The sequence below is a fragment of the Phodopus roborovskii genome, unplaced genomic scaffold (assembly GCF_943737965.1).
Source record: "Phodopus roborovskii unplaced genomic scaffold, PHOROB, whole genome shotgun sequence".
Lineage (NCBI taxonomy): Eukaryota > Metazoa > Chordata > Mammalia > Rodentia > Cricetidae > Phodopus > Phodopus roborovskii.
Window position 1 is genome coordinate 9946179 of NW_026126461.1, and position 18357 is coordinate 9964535.

Genomic DNA, 18357 nt, shown 5'->3' on the forward strand with positions numbered 1-18357 from the left:
TAATAACTAAGAATCTATGAGTTGAAGACAATTATGAGTGAGAAAATATGAGTTTATGCAGCCAAGCATGAAAATATATTTAAAATATACATTCTGAAATTCACAAGAGAAGTTAAAAAGAATAATAAGGATGAAGGGAAAACTCCTTAATTTATCCAAAACAAAACAGGATTAGTGACAGAAATCATGAAAATCCTCCCGAATGGAAATTTCTCACTTGCACCACGGTTAATAGGGCAACGACCCAGTTTCTTCCAGAAGTTTATGTCAAATTGTTACTAAAAATTAAGAAGGCAATAATACGCATAATAAATCAAATTTTCCTTCTACATTTTTTTTTTCTGAAAACGTTATTAGGCTTTTTCTAAAGAAAGAACTAATAAGTCTGGTTAGAAGTAACAGAAGTGATGACGAAGAGCTTTGAACCATATTAATAATACAGTTAAAACACATACAAGGTTGTGTAGTTTGGAAATAAAACAGTTGATAAAAAGGGAACAGGAGGGGAAGACGGTGAATATTAGAACGTTAGTGACGCAGCAGGGTCAGAGCTTCGGGAGTCTAATAAACGATGTACATCCTCAGGGAGATATTGTGTATGAACAACAAAGGAGATTATGAGGGTCAAACATAGCACTAAATGCAGAGTATAAATGATACAACTCCAATTGTGGTTTCTTCCTGACCAACACAGAGAAAGACCTAGAGAGTTAGGCACTGATCATAGGACAAGAATAAAAACCTTCACAACAAAATAAAACATTTTAATTTCAATTTATGTGATCCCATGAATACAAAACTCTATGCTGGAAATAACATAGTATTTGATTTTTTTTTACATCACTTACGATCTTTTCCCACATATACACGGCTTCTTTCAGCCCTTAGTCTTTGCCAGGGTTCTGTTTTATTCTGGGGCAATGAATGAGACACCCCTGCCTGTGCAGGCACCTGTAGACAGGCTACGAGCCTGTCTACAGGGCACAATCCATTGTTCTCACTACTGTCTTTTCCTAATGGCATCTTCCATAGCACTACAAAGTACTTTTCTGTTTTCCTCCTTTCAAAAAATCAGTCACCGTGCACTGGGGTTTTGGAATGGATGTTTCCTCAGGAGCACTTTACTTTTGTAAGTAATTTGTAAATAGCACATACCTACTAGTTAGCCAAGTCTCTTTAACATCAACTGCTGCAATCTCGGATCCACATTAGTTGTAGTATCTGCAAAATGTACTAGCCCCTGCACCATGGATTAATTCATGCTTTGCTTCAGTCGGTTTTCATCAGTAATAGCTTGTCATTCATTCTCAGCTGCCATTGTTCACAAGGCTGAGGTACAATGAGGGTTAAGTAGCACACTACAGCCTGAAGAAACTCTATCTCACAAAGGTACAGATCTGATTTAAGACATTTCATTTAAGAAATGTTAAAATGAGAAGATAATTTTTTACTTATAATCAATGCTACTGATCTTATCCTTTTATGTTTTGTATATTTTATTTTACTTTTTTTTTAAAGTAGAGCACAAATTTAACTCAGCAGCAGCAGGCTGCTACAGGTGTATTTTCTGAAGGTCATTTGCCAAGTAGACAATCCTTAATGTATAACAAGGAATCGATTATTTTAACAAGTATCTTTTATTAAAAAATCATATAACCACCACATCCCCAGAATCTGTCTTAGAGATGAAGGGAAAGGAATTTAATTAAGACAATGAGCTCCTGCCTTTGCTGTTGCTTAGGAACACAGGTTGCTACTCACCAGAGCCTTCAGTGAAGTTGCTGATGGCAGAACTGCCCCCAACTGAGCTGCATCTCTTGCCATCCTTGAACTGCTGCCTCCTCCTGGCCCACTGGTCTATTGCTTCTTCCTGAGAACCATCACTGGCTCTCTCACCTCTCCAGGCCAATTCCTGAGACAGCTTTCGGGCATTATTGTTTTCCAAATTCTGGCCTAGATTTAAACATTAAATAGCAAAGTGAGACACAACTTCAAGATAGGACATGAAATAACCTTTGAAACACAGAGAAAAAAATCATTTAGTTTCTTCATGTTCCATTTGCTAAGATGGAGAGAGAAACAGAGGTGTCAATTAAGACACAGATTTATATAGTCCCAATGTATTGCTTTCTGTCACTACAAGAAAAGAAGCTGAATTATTAAGTGAAAAATATTACCAGTAAAACATTACAATGCAATTAAACGGAAAAAGAAACAAAATGAAAACCTGAAGTACATAAGCACAAAACACAAAATCTAGAAAGTAATTTCACAGTTTAGAATTGCTTGAAATTTTACTTTTTGATACTCTACAAAAAGCAAGCAACGCAGAGTTGAAAACTTGACTTTTATCCATTCTGCTCCTGAAAAAATAATTTCTATAATTTTGTGTTTGTTTCCCTTCAGGATCACACATATTCAAATTGGCAGAAAGCACATGGTCTAAAGTACTCATGCTTTGATACTTAAGGGAGTACTGACTCCACCATTTATAAAGCTTTACCCCCTATTCTGTTGATCAATGTCAGTATCCTTAGATTTAAACACACACACACACACACACACACACACACACACACACACACACACACACACACACAGAGAGAGAGAGAGAGAGAGAGAGAGAGAGAGAAGATCTGGCCCAACTTCACTGTATGTACTTGTGCTAGTTAGTTTTGTACACCAACTAAAGTCACATGGGAAGAGGGGACATCAGCTGAGGCATTGTCTCCATTAACTGGACTGCAGTATGTCCATGGACTATTTGTTTGATTAATGATTGATGTGGGAAAGCAGGACCTCCTGTAGGAGGTACAACCCTAGTTGGTCCTGGGTTGTATAAGAAGGGAGCTGAGCATTTGTTTTAGAACTAAGGGGAAATAAACTATCATGTATACTGTATGTAAATTTTGCTTCAGATTACATATAAGTTGCTGTTTAATCATGAATATGTCTATGTCATATAAAGATTCACTGAATTCTTCTCAGTGTCTATCATTTTCTTACCCTGACCTGGTTTTAGTTTTATTATTAAATGTTTTTATGATGTAAACTTTCTGGTTCATTAATACAGATCTTATATGTATCTTTCAGCTAAGTTTTAGCTGAAGAAATTCTACTCCAAGAACACTCATACTTATCTGGTAAAGAACTTAGTACTTTATTCTTAAAGGGGTAAGGCCCATACCCTTCCATGTATGTAGCACTGACTCTCTTTCCTCCCAACACACTCAGTTTTATGTCAAAGTTTCTTAATTTCATGCACATTGACAGACTTTGAGTGGGGAAGGATCTATTGCAAAATGCAAATATCAGTTTGTGCCTACAAAGATTTTTTTGCACTTCTGGTGAAACAACACAGGTCTATCAAAGCACTGGATACCTTGAGATTTTGTATAATCCAGGACTGAGATGCCAGGGCAATTGTATAGAGAAAGTTAAAAAAAAAAAAAAAAGTACCCATAGTTCTAAGAAAATCAAAATCATGAAAACATTTATAAATTTAATATAGTTTTGTAGCTATTTTAATTGCTGAACTGTTTCTGTATATAAGTACAGGGGTATGCAAAAGGACATTTCACAGAGCAACCTGATATGACTTCCCTTCATTTGATAAAGAAATACCTAGACTTTATACTAACGGACAGGCACTACAAAACGCTGTAGAAACAAATTATTGGAAAAGGAAACAAAAAACTTCATGAAGCATACATTTTGGTGGAGAAGGAGAATATAAATAAACAAGTGACAGATGCAACACACTGAAAGCAAAAATGTTATAGATGAGAGTAAAATGTGGAAAAATGGTGAACTTGGGCTGGAACAAGGACAGCTTGCATTGTAATTTTAAATTTGGTTTCTGAGAAGGTCTAACTGTGATCACTCTGTGAGGAAGATAGCATAAGGAAACAAGCTAAGAATGACCCATATGGAGAAAGACTGGTTCAAATAGTAGAAGCAGCCCATGTCCGGGGCCTGAAGAAGCATGTCGATCAAGGGTCTAGATGTTCAGATAGGGTCAGCTGTGCTTGGAACTCATTCATCAAGAAGTAAGAGATTGATGAACCATAGACATGCAGAGAACAGTAAGAACAATTTCCCTTTATTGAGAGTAATTTCATTTGTGCTTAGATCCTAATTTGGAGTATTAATTATTTGCAGTGTTGGGAGATGAAGTACAGGGAGCAACACTTTTGTAGGGATAGGTAAGACAGCTTATGTTGGATAGTCATTCAGATGATGAACGTATCCCCTCCAGGCAACGTAAGTGCTTATACTACAGGAACTCTTGCCATTCTAAATATCCATTCACTGACACAAATCTTGGAATTCTTGGAATGTATGTGACTGGCTTGGTAACTGGAGCTACACAGGTCCTGGCAAGCAGTCACTGGGAACAGCAGAATTTGTTCTTACAAGGTAGGGATGGTACAGTTTTTATGTTGTTGTTTTTTTGTTTGTTTGCTTGTTTTTAGAGGCTTACTTTTGCATGAGTCAAATTTCACATATTATGGCAATACTTATGAAGTAGATTATGCTTCTTATGTTTTATTTCTACTCCTAAAATTTCAAAAATGTTGAGTAATTGATTTTGCTCCAGCTTTTACATTGTTCCATTAAAATGTTAGAGGGAATAGAAGAGCGGGAAATATGGTGTCTTTCATAAGTGTCTTCATTTTCAATCTCATTTCTGAGCATATTTGATATGCTATCTGCAGTTTTGGAGATAGTTTTTACTTATTCAAGATGTATTTTAATTTATACTATGGAAGAATGCTAATATTAGTTGCCAAATAATTTGGATTCATTGAGAAACACAAGGGACTTTTTATGAAGTGACCAAAATGATGTTTTTCTGTATCAAGATTGAAACCAGACAGACAGCATTATGCACTTAGGGAAAAGCTAGGATCTTAGCCCTTCTTGAGGTCCCAAGGATGCCTGGGTTGTATCAACTGTTTGAGCAAGAGCAGGCAACACAAAACGGAGGTCAGAGGGCTGCTGGAGTTAAAGGTCCTATGGATGGTTCAGTCAGGATTAGTTAATGGTGCCTCTGGCTTTTGTCCTTTGCTTTAATGACTATCCCACATGGCCCTAGACATGGGAATGGCCCTACCCATGCAACACTATAGCAAGGTTTGAGAACACATTTTATTACAAGCACATTTTCCTATTCTTTTAAACATGCTTAACTTGTAAGAAATGGTACATTATTTAAGAGTGTCCTGGAATAACATTTTCAACAAAACTGATTTGCCAACATATTGATCTTTTAAAGAGTAAATTTTTATTTTATATTTTTTATATTAAACTGCAGTTATGGTGATTTTTTTTCTATGCACTACTTATGGGAAGACTTGGTTTTAAAGCAAAGAGACAGACTGATACATCCTTATTCATGTTTGTGTCAACACATCTCCCCAATAAGGAAAAATACCCCAAGCAGTAAAATGTACTTCACCCAAGACTGCTCAAGGCTCACACACATGATAACAATAAAGGCTTAAAATTCTGCTTAACTCATTGTACCTTTCAGAGCCTTCTGCTTCTGCGGTGACAGCAATATGTCCACAGGGCGACAGGAAGTTTCTGTGGGGTCACCCTTGTCCTCCCTTTCTTCAGGCTGTCCATTTGACGGAGTCCTTTGGCACTCTGCTGGCTCCTGCTGGAAGTTGTTCAGTTCAAGACTTTTGTCACCTGCATTACTATTTGGATCTGTGTCACTGGTTAGTGTCTTATCAAGGAGAAACAGCTCTTCTGCGGACAGCCCTGTACAGGCAGACTCGGTGGAGTTTGGTGGAAACTCCATTCTACAACATAGGTCATTGTGATTCTCACCAGTCAGGTCTTCTAAATTTCCGTGGCATATACTCTCTACTGCTGGTAGTGCCTGCCATTTGTTATCTTCAACATTTTCCGGAGGGTCTGCTGACTCTATAGGGGTTCTTATTGCCATGGGACAGTTAGAATCAACTGTGCCTTCTTTGCAATGCTGAGTAGTGACTCTCTGCTCTAACTCATCAGTTATGGAGGCCGCGACTGACACTTCTGTTCTGTTGAGGGTTGCTGTCTCTAAATGATTTACATGGTCCTCTGTTTGATCCCATCCCACAGATCTGTGAATAATGCCATGGGGTGGGCTCTTCGAGCCTACGCTGCTGCAAGATGCAAGCCTGACAGTTGGATTTTTTGTGCTCTTTCTTTCCAATAGCTGTGTGTTTGCAGAAGAGTCACTATGTAACACAGCCTCATTAATGTCTCTGTAAGTCACATCACCAAGTACTATCTCCTGCTCTGTCTTAACCCCATTATGTTGGCTAAATAAAAACGTGTTCTCAGAAGTGTCTGCAAGTTCTGAATGTCTGGTGGCCCAGTGAGATGGACTGAGTAAAGGAGAAGGCATCAGATCATGTTCACTGACAGGGAAGGGTACAGAACTTGAGTTGTCACAACCTTCTGCTGGTGGAATTCTGTTGTCTCTGCAGCTGATGCTGGCTGCATTTTCTCCCAAGAGCTGCATGGCTAGAGAAGACAAATGACAGGCCTCAGAGTCTGAGGCCTCCTGAAAGGGAATTACACCACCCATTGTACTTAGGGGACCATTTGTTCCTGCTGTGCATGGCTGTCCTTGGGAATCTGAGGGGATGCTTTTCTTGACATCAGAGCTGTTTTTTTTCTCTCTGTTCACATCCATGGAATCCTCAAAAGACATTTTACTTAAATACAAGTTATTTAAACTTGTGGTCTTTGAGGTTTCAGATGGGGCAGGAAGACAATTGTCTGCCATGAAGAAATGTTGCTTTGGGGGGTTGTCTTGGACAATTTGAAAGAGCTTCCTCTGAGATGTGGCAGGATCTCTCTCTTCAGAATCATCTGGGTCAGAAGGCGGTGTGTTGGGTTTCTTGTTCTCTCTCCTGAGAGGTGAGCTTAGAGAAATCACAATTTTGTCTGAATCCTCTTTCTGGATAGTATTTACACTACAGGAAGAATCATGCGAACCATCTGAACTCTGGTTCTGGTTTTTAAGCCTACATTTTTCAGGCTGATTTATGGCAGGCTGGGAAGGAGACTGACAAGGTTCTTTCCTAATGTGATTCAAAGAATTTTTCCTATGTTTTGTCAATTTGCCTATGCTTTTAGGATGAGATACATTGATAAGTATGTTCTGTTCTTTACTTGCGTACTCAACCATTATTTCTTTTCCTATGATGCTTATGTTTATTGAAGGGATCTCACCTTTAGAAACCTCTCCTTTGCATGTAGACGGAACCTTGTGTTTGAACTCTTCTGATAATATAGTATTATATTTAGGGAAGTGGCCCCGAGATGCAGAGCCTCTCTGTACTTGCTGGACAGAATAATGTTGGTGACATGTTGGACATCGCTTTTTCACAGGAAACTGTGCTCCTGTTTTACAGAAAATGCTTTTTGTGGTTTCCACTTGTACATTGAAAGCCCCACATTTGACTTCGGTAATAAATTTGCCTTTTGCTGGCTTTAAGGCTTCTACTGTGTTTGGGAAATCCTGTGTTGTAATTTTCCCTGATAACGATTTTTCACAGTCATTAAACATGGCCACTGGTAAGACTTCCTCTAGTGGGTGAGAGATGGCCGGAGGAGGGCCATCATTCTCCATCCTCTGGTGTATTTTTCTGTCAGGTGGAGGTTTTTTCTGATCTTTGGGGAGAAAAGAGGAATCCTGTTTTCCATTTATAGAAACAGATATACACTCATCTCCATTTTCCTTCAATTTCCCTAATGCCCCAGTCTGATGAAACACAGCCTCTGAAGTGTGTCCCTTTATGTCCTTTTCAAAATCTTTTACATTTTTTTGACATGCCTGACCAGATGGCTGAGATGTACCTAAAAAAGAGGAGAAGGGAAGGAAAAAATGTTTTATGTCCACTTAAAGAGCAGATGTTCCAAATCATAGGATGAATGTAGGAATGTTATTTGTAAGTATTTTGGGTAACAGTTTTCTTCAGTTTTAATGAAAGTCCATTCCAAATGAATGTCTTATTTTAAATTAATTATCCAGAGTGCATAATAACACCTGGTGTTTTTGAAAATAAACTTAATTAAGCTTTATTCAAAGGCAATGTCTGAATTTCAGAGAAATGCATGCTTCAAAGAAATTGTAAGCAACTAAAATTTAAATGCAACTCCTTGATAAGAACCAAATTGACATGTCCTGAAATTTGAATGTAACATTATTCTACAGGCTATGTCAAATTTGACATAATTTCATAGATTTAAAAATGCTAGTAAAGAGCTTGGAAGATATCTCAGCATGATCTATAGATTACCTTTCAAACATATCACATAGAATCAACTGCCTTATATTTTTGTAAAGGGTGTCTTCGTAAATGCAAATTCCTGTGGCATCTGGGCTATGTTTGCAAATAAAATAGGCTTGGTATACATATTCAGCTCTAGCCAATGGTTGGTATGGGAGAGGAGATAGCATATTGCCATATAGTCTCATTTTCTAAGAAAACACTAGGATCTCTGTTGGTATTCTTTGAAATCACTGAATTCTGGAGGATTGGCTCATGCTGTTAAGCATCTTTCTAAAGTTAGAGGCCAATGCATGAAGAGACCACATCTGACCTGTGGATTGTCAACTGGCAACTTAGTGCTTCTATTTCAAAGTGCTATCTTACTTTTACTCTATGAAGTTTATTAGCATGGACATGAGGCATCTGCTCTTGTACAAAATACCATGGAGAAAAAATGAAGACACCATATTGTATTTCAAATAATAGGTGAGGAGATTGCTAAAGAAACAGAGAAGAAGAAAGACAGTAACTATTAGTGCCATGACAATCAATGAGACAGATGTTCAAAGGGATAGCTTAAATGGTTTTTTTTGCCCCTATTTATTTATTTGCCTATTGTTTATATGTGTGTGAGTGTATTTCATGACATACATGTAGTGGTCATAGGCTAACTTGAGGAAATCAGTTTCCTCCAGAGATTGATCTCAGGTCACAAATTTTGGTGACAAACATACTGAACCATTTCACATGGTTCCTCAAAAGTGATGTTTTTAATAAGCTGATTGAGTTAAAATTTGATAATTTTTAAAAAACAAATTTATCTTAAAAATTACAGATTTAATAGATTTACATAGCATGTAAAATACTTATAGTTACATGAATCCTTACACAGAAAAGAAATATACTTTCATAGGAAAAGAATACTACAGTAATTGAAGACTCTGATCACTCCATTTGGTACTCTTCAGTCCTGAATGAAAGGCTTTACTTTTGGCTAATTTCCAAGAGTCTGCTTACCATTTGAAAACTGTAATATGGATATCATGGGAGAGGAGACAGGGAGAAAAATCTCTCTAAAGCCCATTTACAATCAGTCATTTACCTGGTAACAATTTATAGACTGACAGATTCCCTTCCAGAACTAAGGATGATGAGTAATTCTTAAAATAATGCATTATACCACAGCCAGTTCAGTATATATCCCTTAGTATAGTTTTACACTTACAGTAAGTTTTCAGTTGACCACATTTCTATGTTGAGACTGCAAAAGACTAATTGAAAAAGGTATATAGCAAGGCATTGGTAGTGGAATTTAATAATGAGGTAGGAGCTTAATTGACTATTTCCAAATGAGTAAATATTCTATTTAAATTGTTTTATATAAACAGTTATATAATTATACAATACTATAACATATTATTGTTACAAGAGGTGTGGCCTTGTTGGAAGAAGTATGTCACTGGGGTGGGCTTTGAGGTCTCAAATGTTCAAGATAGGCCTAATAGGTCACTGTTTCTTCCTGTTGATTGTGGATCCAGAGGTAGAACTCTCAGATACTTCCCCAAAAACATGTCTGCCTGCATGTTACCATCTTCCCTGCCATGTTGATAATGGACTAAACCTCTGAACTATAAGCTATCCATAATTAAATGTTTTTCTTTATATGAGTTATTATGGTCATGGTGTCTCTTCACAGCAACAGAAATCCTAACTAAGACAGAAGTTGGTACCGGGAGTAGGGTGTTGCTATGATAGGCCAGACCATGTTTTTGCCTAGAGGAATATGGGCTTTGGGAGTTCAGGTTAGAAAAGCAGTTAAATTCTTTAAGTGGGGCTTCATGGGTCATCCAACTAGGATCATGGAAGACAATGGTGCTGAAGGTCACATTGTCTCTTCACAGCAATATAACCCTAAACAAGACAAAACCCTTAAATGATTTTATAGCATTTCTTAATATTTTTTTACAGCTATCTCTGGACTAATGAGCAAAGTATATATAGATACAGACAATTTTGTACATACCCTCCAAAAATGCATCGAATTGGACTTACCTATTGTAGTATTCAAGAGTTTCCATTTCCTATGGGCTTTTCTTCTCTTCCTTCTCATTTTTTGGAAGATGTAGATCTCTTCATTTATCTTTACCTTTTGAAAGTATCAAACTTGAAATTATTTTCAGTCAGATTTAGATTTCATCAAATTATAAATTAACCCATTTATTTACTTGTCAACATACTATCTTTCAGTAGCTTCTCTGTAGTATTCTATTTTGACTATATGTTATTGTCCTAATAATATTTTCTCTTCCCATTTAGTTGTATCTCAACAATTAATTGCAATGAGTCACACCATGTGAAAATTCAAACATATATAACATATATGCATACTAGCACATACACAGGTTTTTAGGTGTTTAGGATACAAATTTTAAGATTACATTGTTTAATAGATTTGTTTATTTCTTATTTTATGAGTCTAAGTATCTTCATGTGTGTATATGGACCCCGTAAAATGCTAGTATCTGCTTAGGCAGCAAAGGTTGTCAGATCTCCTGGAACTAGATTTATGGACTATTACCAGTTTCCATGTGGGTGCTGGAAACCAAATCTGGGCCCTCTTCAAGAAGATGATTTATTTTTCCAGCTACTGTTTAGTTTTTTTTTTTTTTTAAATTGGATTTTTCATATACCATTAAAAGACTCTGACTTTTGTAATTTTCACCTTAGTTTAAAGTCATTAGCTTTTTAGCCTCATTGAGTTAAGTGGTTTAAGGGAGATATTTTGCCTCCATTACACTATCATCCTCCATACTACATTTAAAGATTATGAGACTGGATCCACACATTAGCAGAGTTGGCAAGTCTTTCTAACGGACAGCATTATTTACCTTTGTTGAAAAACAAAGGGCTATCTTCCCTGTTGGCAATGTCTTCAGTAACAGCACGTGTTTGAAAGAGGTGTTTGTGAGAATGTAGTCTCCTAACAACTCAGGTAGTGCTGTGGGTAGACGTCTGCCTTTGTGTACAGCTACATCTGATTTTCATTACCTTTGTGCTTGACAGTGATTAAGCAATCTGCAAAATCTAGGGGAAGCAGCTTGCATGGATAAGAACAATGCAGTTTTATATACAGGTTGAGCAAGCTCTGTCTATGGATCAATCAACCAAGATGCTTATTTTTCCAAATTAAATAGGGGTGGCTTATGGCCAATTTTGGTAAAAAAAAAAATGTACTTAAATTCCTCTCAATTCCTTTTTCTCATCTCTCACATCATGGTATCTATTGATTCCAAATCCTCCATATTCCCAAAAAGTATAGCAACATTATAACTTTCTGCATATTTTTCCTCCTAGAGCACCTTTATTCTCTGGAAATATTGACATTCATTAGCACTCCCAGCTGCCTTTTCTAACCTCTCTCTCTATAGGCATGAGTAAATCTTTAGTTCTGATATAATAAGCAATAATATTTTCTCCTTGGGGACACATTGTGGAACTCTGATTTGGCACAGATTACATAATTTAACATCTTCAATTTGTTATCATTGTCTTATATGCATATTGGCTTTTCAAACTGTGAAAATGCTTCAAAAGAACTTGGGTTGTTTATAAATTATTTCTATACAGTGGGAGCAGAAAATGGAGTGGTCCTACTGTATTCAGTGGAGCATGCTTTGGATGTAGTCTCGGTAGATATTGGTTTGTCATCTGGCTTGGGTGAACATTCAGCACTTCCTAAACTCCTGTGAAGTTGTTTCCTTTACCTCTGGGATAGAAATGGGAATATATTCTTCATGAAGCAGTTGTCTTGAAGAAACACAATGGAAAAAGCTGTTGATCATTCTGATCACTTGATACCAGTTATTCTTTATATAATCATACAATATGTGCAATTTAAGAAATTACATTCATAACTGTACAGTGTCTGCAAGGTCATCTCAGTCAAGGCTGGCGTTTTTCAGATGGGAAAATGAGACTGAGACAAACTGGATCTAGACACAGGGTACTAGGAATTAGGTCAACTTTCTCTTTGAGCAGACATTTCGTGGTTAAGATGCTGTGCATTGCTTCTGCTCATAAGTTGAAATTTGTGGTTGATTTGTGTTTTTGCTGTGAGGCAGTACAACTTTGTTATAGAAAATTTAATGCACTATTCAGTGTGTATCCAGTATTTTGCATACTGCTTGACATATAACTATGGATGAATAAATGAATTTGATGGTATGTGCCAACATGTACCTAATTATGTTTTACTATAGTGCCCTTTCTTATTTCTAAATGTATTTCCTATGTATTTGATTTGTTGATAGCTAATAAAGTTCCAGTTTTATAATGAAAATTGATGAAAATTTCCTCTGAAAGGTATCTTCCTTGTTTTCTACTTCTACAAGTAGAAAGTCTGCAAGCACAAAGTTAGCTCATGGGTGTGCCCAGAATAATCATTCACATGAGTGTATATACTGAAGGGTATAATTGATCTTACAGTATTGGAAGCCAAGCGCATCTCCATTTGTCTGTTTAGCACAGTATGCAACAACCACATTGTCTATTGAACCCTAATAAGAATGAGAGGTTGGAGGAGCTAAATGCGCCTTAGTATTTATCCCTGACTCCTGTTTCCAGACTCTTGTCCCATGTAACCCCTTCTCCAAGACTTTCAAACATTGGAATACCTTCTCTATTCTTTCTAATTTCTTTAGTAGGAGAAAATAGCCTAATAAACCTAATTTTGAGTCTACAAAGGAAATAACTAAGGCGGAGAAAGAAATTTTTACAACATTAGAGAATGTTTCTTTTTCAAAAAGATTTAGAGATGTTATTATTTGAACACAATCAGAATAAAATCTTTATACATAGTTTAGAATTTTAAAACTTTTAATTTCATATAGAGATGCTATCGTCACCCAAAGGTTCTCTATAAAAATTGAAGGCATTGTATTATTTCATAAATCCTAAGCAAGAGTTTTGCTTTCTTTTTCATCCTCGTACCACCCTTTTTCCTAAACATGGTAGGATGAACTTGCCACTTCATTGCTAAAACAAGGCTGACCGTGAGTCTCTCCACTTCCCAACCAACACAACGAATTTCTTTGAATTTGTGCCAGACTCTAGCAAATTCCTTATTTTGTAGCTAATGTAAGCATTTCTTGATGATATAGGTAGCCCTGGACCGTTTTATTTGCAATTGTTATCTCCTTTACCGCAGTGTCAATTTCTCTCTTTAGCCTGACTTCTCCATCAGCTGTCACGTACCTAGACAACAACACATATTGAACAATTTTGCTATTTTTTGCCTCAACACTCTTCACCTTTTTGTCTTTTTCTCAAGTTCCCATCAAGCAGCCTATTATCGCCCTGGACTTCACTGACAGGAGTCCTGGTCACAACTGACACCCAGATTGCTGAAGCTCAGTCACTTCTTGTTTCTCTGTGTGTCCATGCACTAAGTATCCTTTCATACAGAAAAGAAGGACTTCGTTCCTCGTGTGTCTCATCCTATGGGATGTCAGTTCCATGGAGCCACAACATCCTGCCACTGTGAAGGTCCATTTGTTTCTCTTTCATGTTGGCTGATCGTCCCTTGCTCAGCCTAGTCTCCCACACTCCCTTCGTTTCTTCATCAGCTCTCTTCCTGAGAAACCTCTTGTTCCAGGACTTTCACATCATTGTTCCAAATGTAAACTCTGTCACTTCACTCCTGAATTTCTTAATTTCATATGGCAAGAAGTGAGACACAGCAGTCAGGCAGATGTATCCTCCTGAGAACTGAGCTGGAATTTCACTCAAACTAATGTCCCTCCCGGAGTCCTTGATGACCTCTGCTTTCTCACTTTTCTCCTATGATGCTGTCTAGTCTCCATCAGCAGAATTTCCATGCTCTCGGTTACAATCCAGCTTCTGTGCATTGTCTTAGAGCCTTCTCCTTAACCTGCTTTTCTAGCTCACCAGCAAACGTGTCTAATTCTGTCTCCAAAAGAACACACAGCATATGTATTATACATAAACAAATGTTTAAAATCTGGCTTACTGTAACAGCTTTTTAAATGCTTTTCTTTTGAAATTCATTTTTTTTTTTTTATGATTTACAGAGAAATGGGGCTGGCCTTTTGTTTGTTTGTTGTTTGGTTTCAAACCCTAAATCATGCCGCTTCACTGCTCAATGATCTTCGAGGACCTCCCATTTCATATTTAAAAAGTTCTTAGCACTTTTTTTAATATGCATACCCAGGATTTAGTTCTACAGATAAAGTGTATCACTACTAGGCCTCAGGATATATATCTAGGAATCCATTCTGTTACAGATTTCCTGAGTCTGTATTTTTCATGAATATTTATTTGTTGTGTTGCAAGAGTCAGCAGTAGAGCTCTGAAAAGTTGTGGTGACTGCTGTTGTAGAAGCTGAGTCCCATTGTATCTGGTGTACTGTGCTTTATAAGGTCCTTCCCTTGGGCTTTGTCTCATTACACTAATACACAGTAGAATAAGGAAGAGTGTAATCAGGAAATGCTAGTATTGTGCTTCTCCCGCAGAACTAACTGAGATATGGTACTACTATGCTCTGAAAACAGAAAGGTATTCTTAATTTTTTTTTACTGGTTTAACAGTTCTGACAGATTACTTAAAATTCCTCTATTTTATTGCTAAGCTGAATCATTTCCTTGAAACACTGCAATATAATATTATATTACCAAAAAAGGAGAAAAATTCACAAAGGATAGATAATTATCATTATTAAAATTCTAGGAGACTAAATTATGGAATAAATTTCTTTGTTAAATGCTCAAATTCCAAGGCTGGAAGGTATCATCCAGTCCCCTTTGTGAAGCACACTAGCAATAGTTTTGTGGGTTCTTTTTTATACATAAAATCAGCAAGAAATCCATGTTTTCAAGATCTCAGCACAAAGTCCGTGTCAGAAAGACTGTAAGTGCTTGTGTTTTTCTGTGTGTGTGCACATGCATACACACATAGGTAGAGGGCAGTGATAGATGTTACATGTCTTCCCCAATTGCTGTCTATTCTGGCTCATTTCATATCAACTTGACACAAGTTTGATTCATTTTGGAAAAGGGAATCTCTATTGGAAATTCTTTCCACCAGAGGACTATTGGCAAGCCTATGATGTATTTTCTTGATTGAAGACTGATGGTGGAGGGTCCAGTTCTCTGTGGGTGGTGTCCCTCCTGGGTTGGTGGTCCTGGGTGCTTTAAAAAAAGCAGACTAATCAAGCCATGGAGAACAAGACAGTAAGCAGCAGCCCTTCTCCATGGCGTCTGCTTCAGTTCCTAAGTCCAGGCTCCTGTCCCCTAAGAGCCTTGGCTGATGATCTGAAAGAGAAAAATAAACCCTTTCTTCCCAAATTGCTTATGACCACAGTGTTTGATCACAGCAATAGAAACCCTAACTAAGACATGCTCCATCTCAATAACCTGGAGCTTCATCAATTTGGGTAGGCTGGAAGTATCTTGGAGAATCTGGACCTCATCCATCTGCTTAGACAAGAAGGCTAAATAAAGGACTCCCAAGCATCCCTGACTGCATTTCTCCAGCACTGGAATAAAAATGCACACTGTCTGCCACTCACTCCTGGGTTTTCTGTGGATCATGCTTTTGTGAACACCACTTTACTAACTTATTTTTTTCAGGAAAGTGTATTAGCTTTTATTAACCCACATAAGTAAATCAAATTCTGTGAAGTCCAAGTTTAAAAATATTAAAAGAAGAGTATAGCATTCACATTTATTTTGAAAGCATTCTCAAAACATAAAATTCTGCCCTTGAACATCATTCTCCTCTTTGGGTAGCATGGTAGTTAAAACTATAGTCTTTTGTCCTTAATTTATAAAATTACAGAAGAGAGAGAGAGAAGAATAATCAGTAGGAAAATAGCTATTTCAGTAATGCCCATACATCATTTACACCTATATTCAATAGGCATACAATGATGGGACTAAAGCTTCAGGATATGGGATGTGAAGGTAGTTCTGGCTGAATAGTGTCTTAGAATTAGGCATCCTTAGTGAACATTGCTTGAGCAACACTCAGTGCTTTTTCAAAGCTGTTTATTACACCTTTGTTTCCATGCCCCTGTGAAAGAGTGAATATATTTATACTGTTTACTATACACAGTTTTACACACACATAGCAGATTGGAACACATTTAGTTGAAGTATAAACAACCAAATTTCATATCCAATAAAATCAATTTTCCCTTTCTCCAAGCATTTTATGGGTAAGTTTAAAAGGTACATAAAGAGTGTTTAGGTCAATCCTGTAATGAGCCATTTGGTGTTCACTGGGCATGAATCTGTTAGGGTCTTGGGCTTTGAAAGCTAGGAAAGAAAGAGTCCTAACATGAGCATAAGCGTGGGACAGCTATCATCCTTTTTGACATATAGCAGAACATACATGATTAAGATGATGAGACTAAATCTTGAAGAGTAGGAATGTCTACCCCATGAATGTTAGAGCAGAGTCTCTGGACTCTAGAGTCTACATGAATGAAGTGCAGTGCAGATAGGACAGCATACTGCCTACTATAATTTGTTATTCTTTGTTGTTTTTGATGTCTTATGGTACTCGAGACAGAATTATTCATCAAAGAAAGATGAATCCTACACGTAGTAAGGTGGATACATTAGGTGATACCAAGAAGAAAGGGACAAACTAAAATAAGAAACCCTTATAGCTTTTGGTGTCCATCATGTGTTTGAGGATAACATCCACCTTTCATTTCTCATCAGAGAAAATAAGGATGCAAAGTATCCAAGGAAGGAAATGATGCCCTGAGTAGCTTCGCTTCCCTCTTCACCATGTTATAATCTAAAAGTCAAGGATGCTTTTCCTTAAGGCGTTTTAGAGAGTTCCACTGCTTTCTTCTGTGGAGGTCTTCTCTCGTATCAGGGACTCTTGCCTCCCCTCTCATTTTCCTATATAAGGATCCCAGTGAAGAACATCAAATTGGAATCCAGAAAACCTAGTATACTTATAATAGAGACAATCTTCAAATTTGGAATATTGAGATAAGGGCTAGGATGTCAGTTAGACTTCATGTAAGAATGGAAGCATGATGCAAGTTTCAAGGATTCTCCAATGTATTTGAGTGGAGTAACATGATAAATATGTAGATTACAGCCCTATCTTCAATATTTAGGATCCAAGCATATGCTTTTTTAATACATACATACCCTTCTGCTCCATATGTACCAAGTGCTTTTGATTAGAGGGTTTTGAGTTGACCCACTCCAATATCTACCCCCATTTATGACCTGCTAGAGTATGTGAAGGGGCCAGTCACACAGAACCACAGCCACAGCATCACTGTGATTCAGGCCAAAGCAAGGTATCTAAGGGGAGTTTTGGTGAGGATTCAGCATTGATGGTTCAGCAGAACCCACAGGCATTGAACCCAGCCAACATTGCAATAAACATTTACAAGTAAAGCTGCTTAGGCAAAAGCGTGTACCGCTTGACATACTGAAGCTCCCAATGCCTCTATGACAAGTGAATGTGTGCTAGAGAGGCCAGTAAGATGGAGGAGCAGAGTTCTTGTTTGTTTCTTTTTTGTTTTTGTTTCTTTTGTTGGGGAGGCTACTACAAGGGTGAAGAACAGACATGGAAGGACTGTGAAATAAGAGGGATTGAGGTGTATGATGTGTAATGCCCAAGGAATCAATATAAATTATGTTAGATTAAGAAAAAAGATAAAATTGGTCAGGGTGAATGGAACTTTATCTGGGGAATCTTGGCAATGTTGAGATGTCAGGGTGCGGAAGCCCTGTGGAAATTTGCTATGGATTCTGCTTTGCTTTGTGCCACCCTGTGTCCCTTCTACCTATGCTTGCACATGAAAGCTTATATATTTTCATTGTTATTTTGGCAAAACAGCAGATTCCATTTCTTCCTGTATCAACAAGTTTCTAGGAAGAAGAGTCAGTGGCAGATAATTAAATTCCTCCCTCAGTCCCGTGGACGTTCACAGGCTGTACTCAAACCCTGTTCTAATCTCAGGTGTTACCTCCCAATATCCTTTCACCGCCTGCTAACCATGACTTGTGACAAAAATCTAGCAAGTCAA

At 37.4% G+C, this 18357-nt stretch overlaps 1 protein-coding gene across 1 annotated transcript in view; it reads right to left on the bottom strand.

Moving 5' to 3' along the window:
- Positions 1-18357, bottom strand: part of LOC127226600 (uncharacterized) — a 117464-nt gene that overhangs the window by 84741 nt on the left and 14366 nt on the right. The window contains exons 2-5 of the mRNA XM_051190669.1: positions 13481-13532; positions 12763-12835; positions 5530-7863; positions 1762-1953 (exon numbers count right to left, since the gene is read on the bottom strand). Of these exons, the coding sequence (XP_051046626.1) occupies positions 1762-1953; positions 5530-7863; positions 12763-12835; positions 13481-13532 (2651 nt within the window). The remainder of the gene's footprint in view (positions 1-1761; positions 1954-5529; positions 7864-12762; positions 12836-13480; positions 13533-18357) is intronic.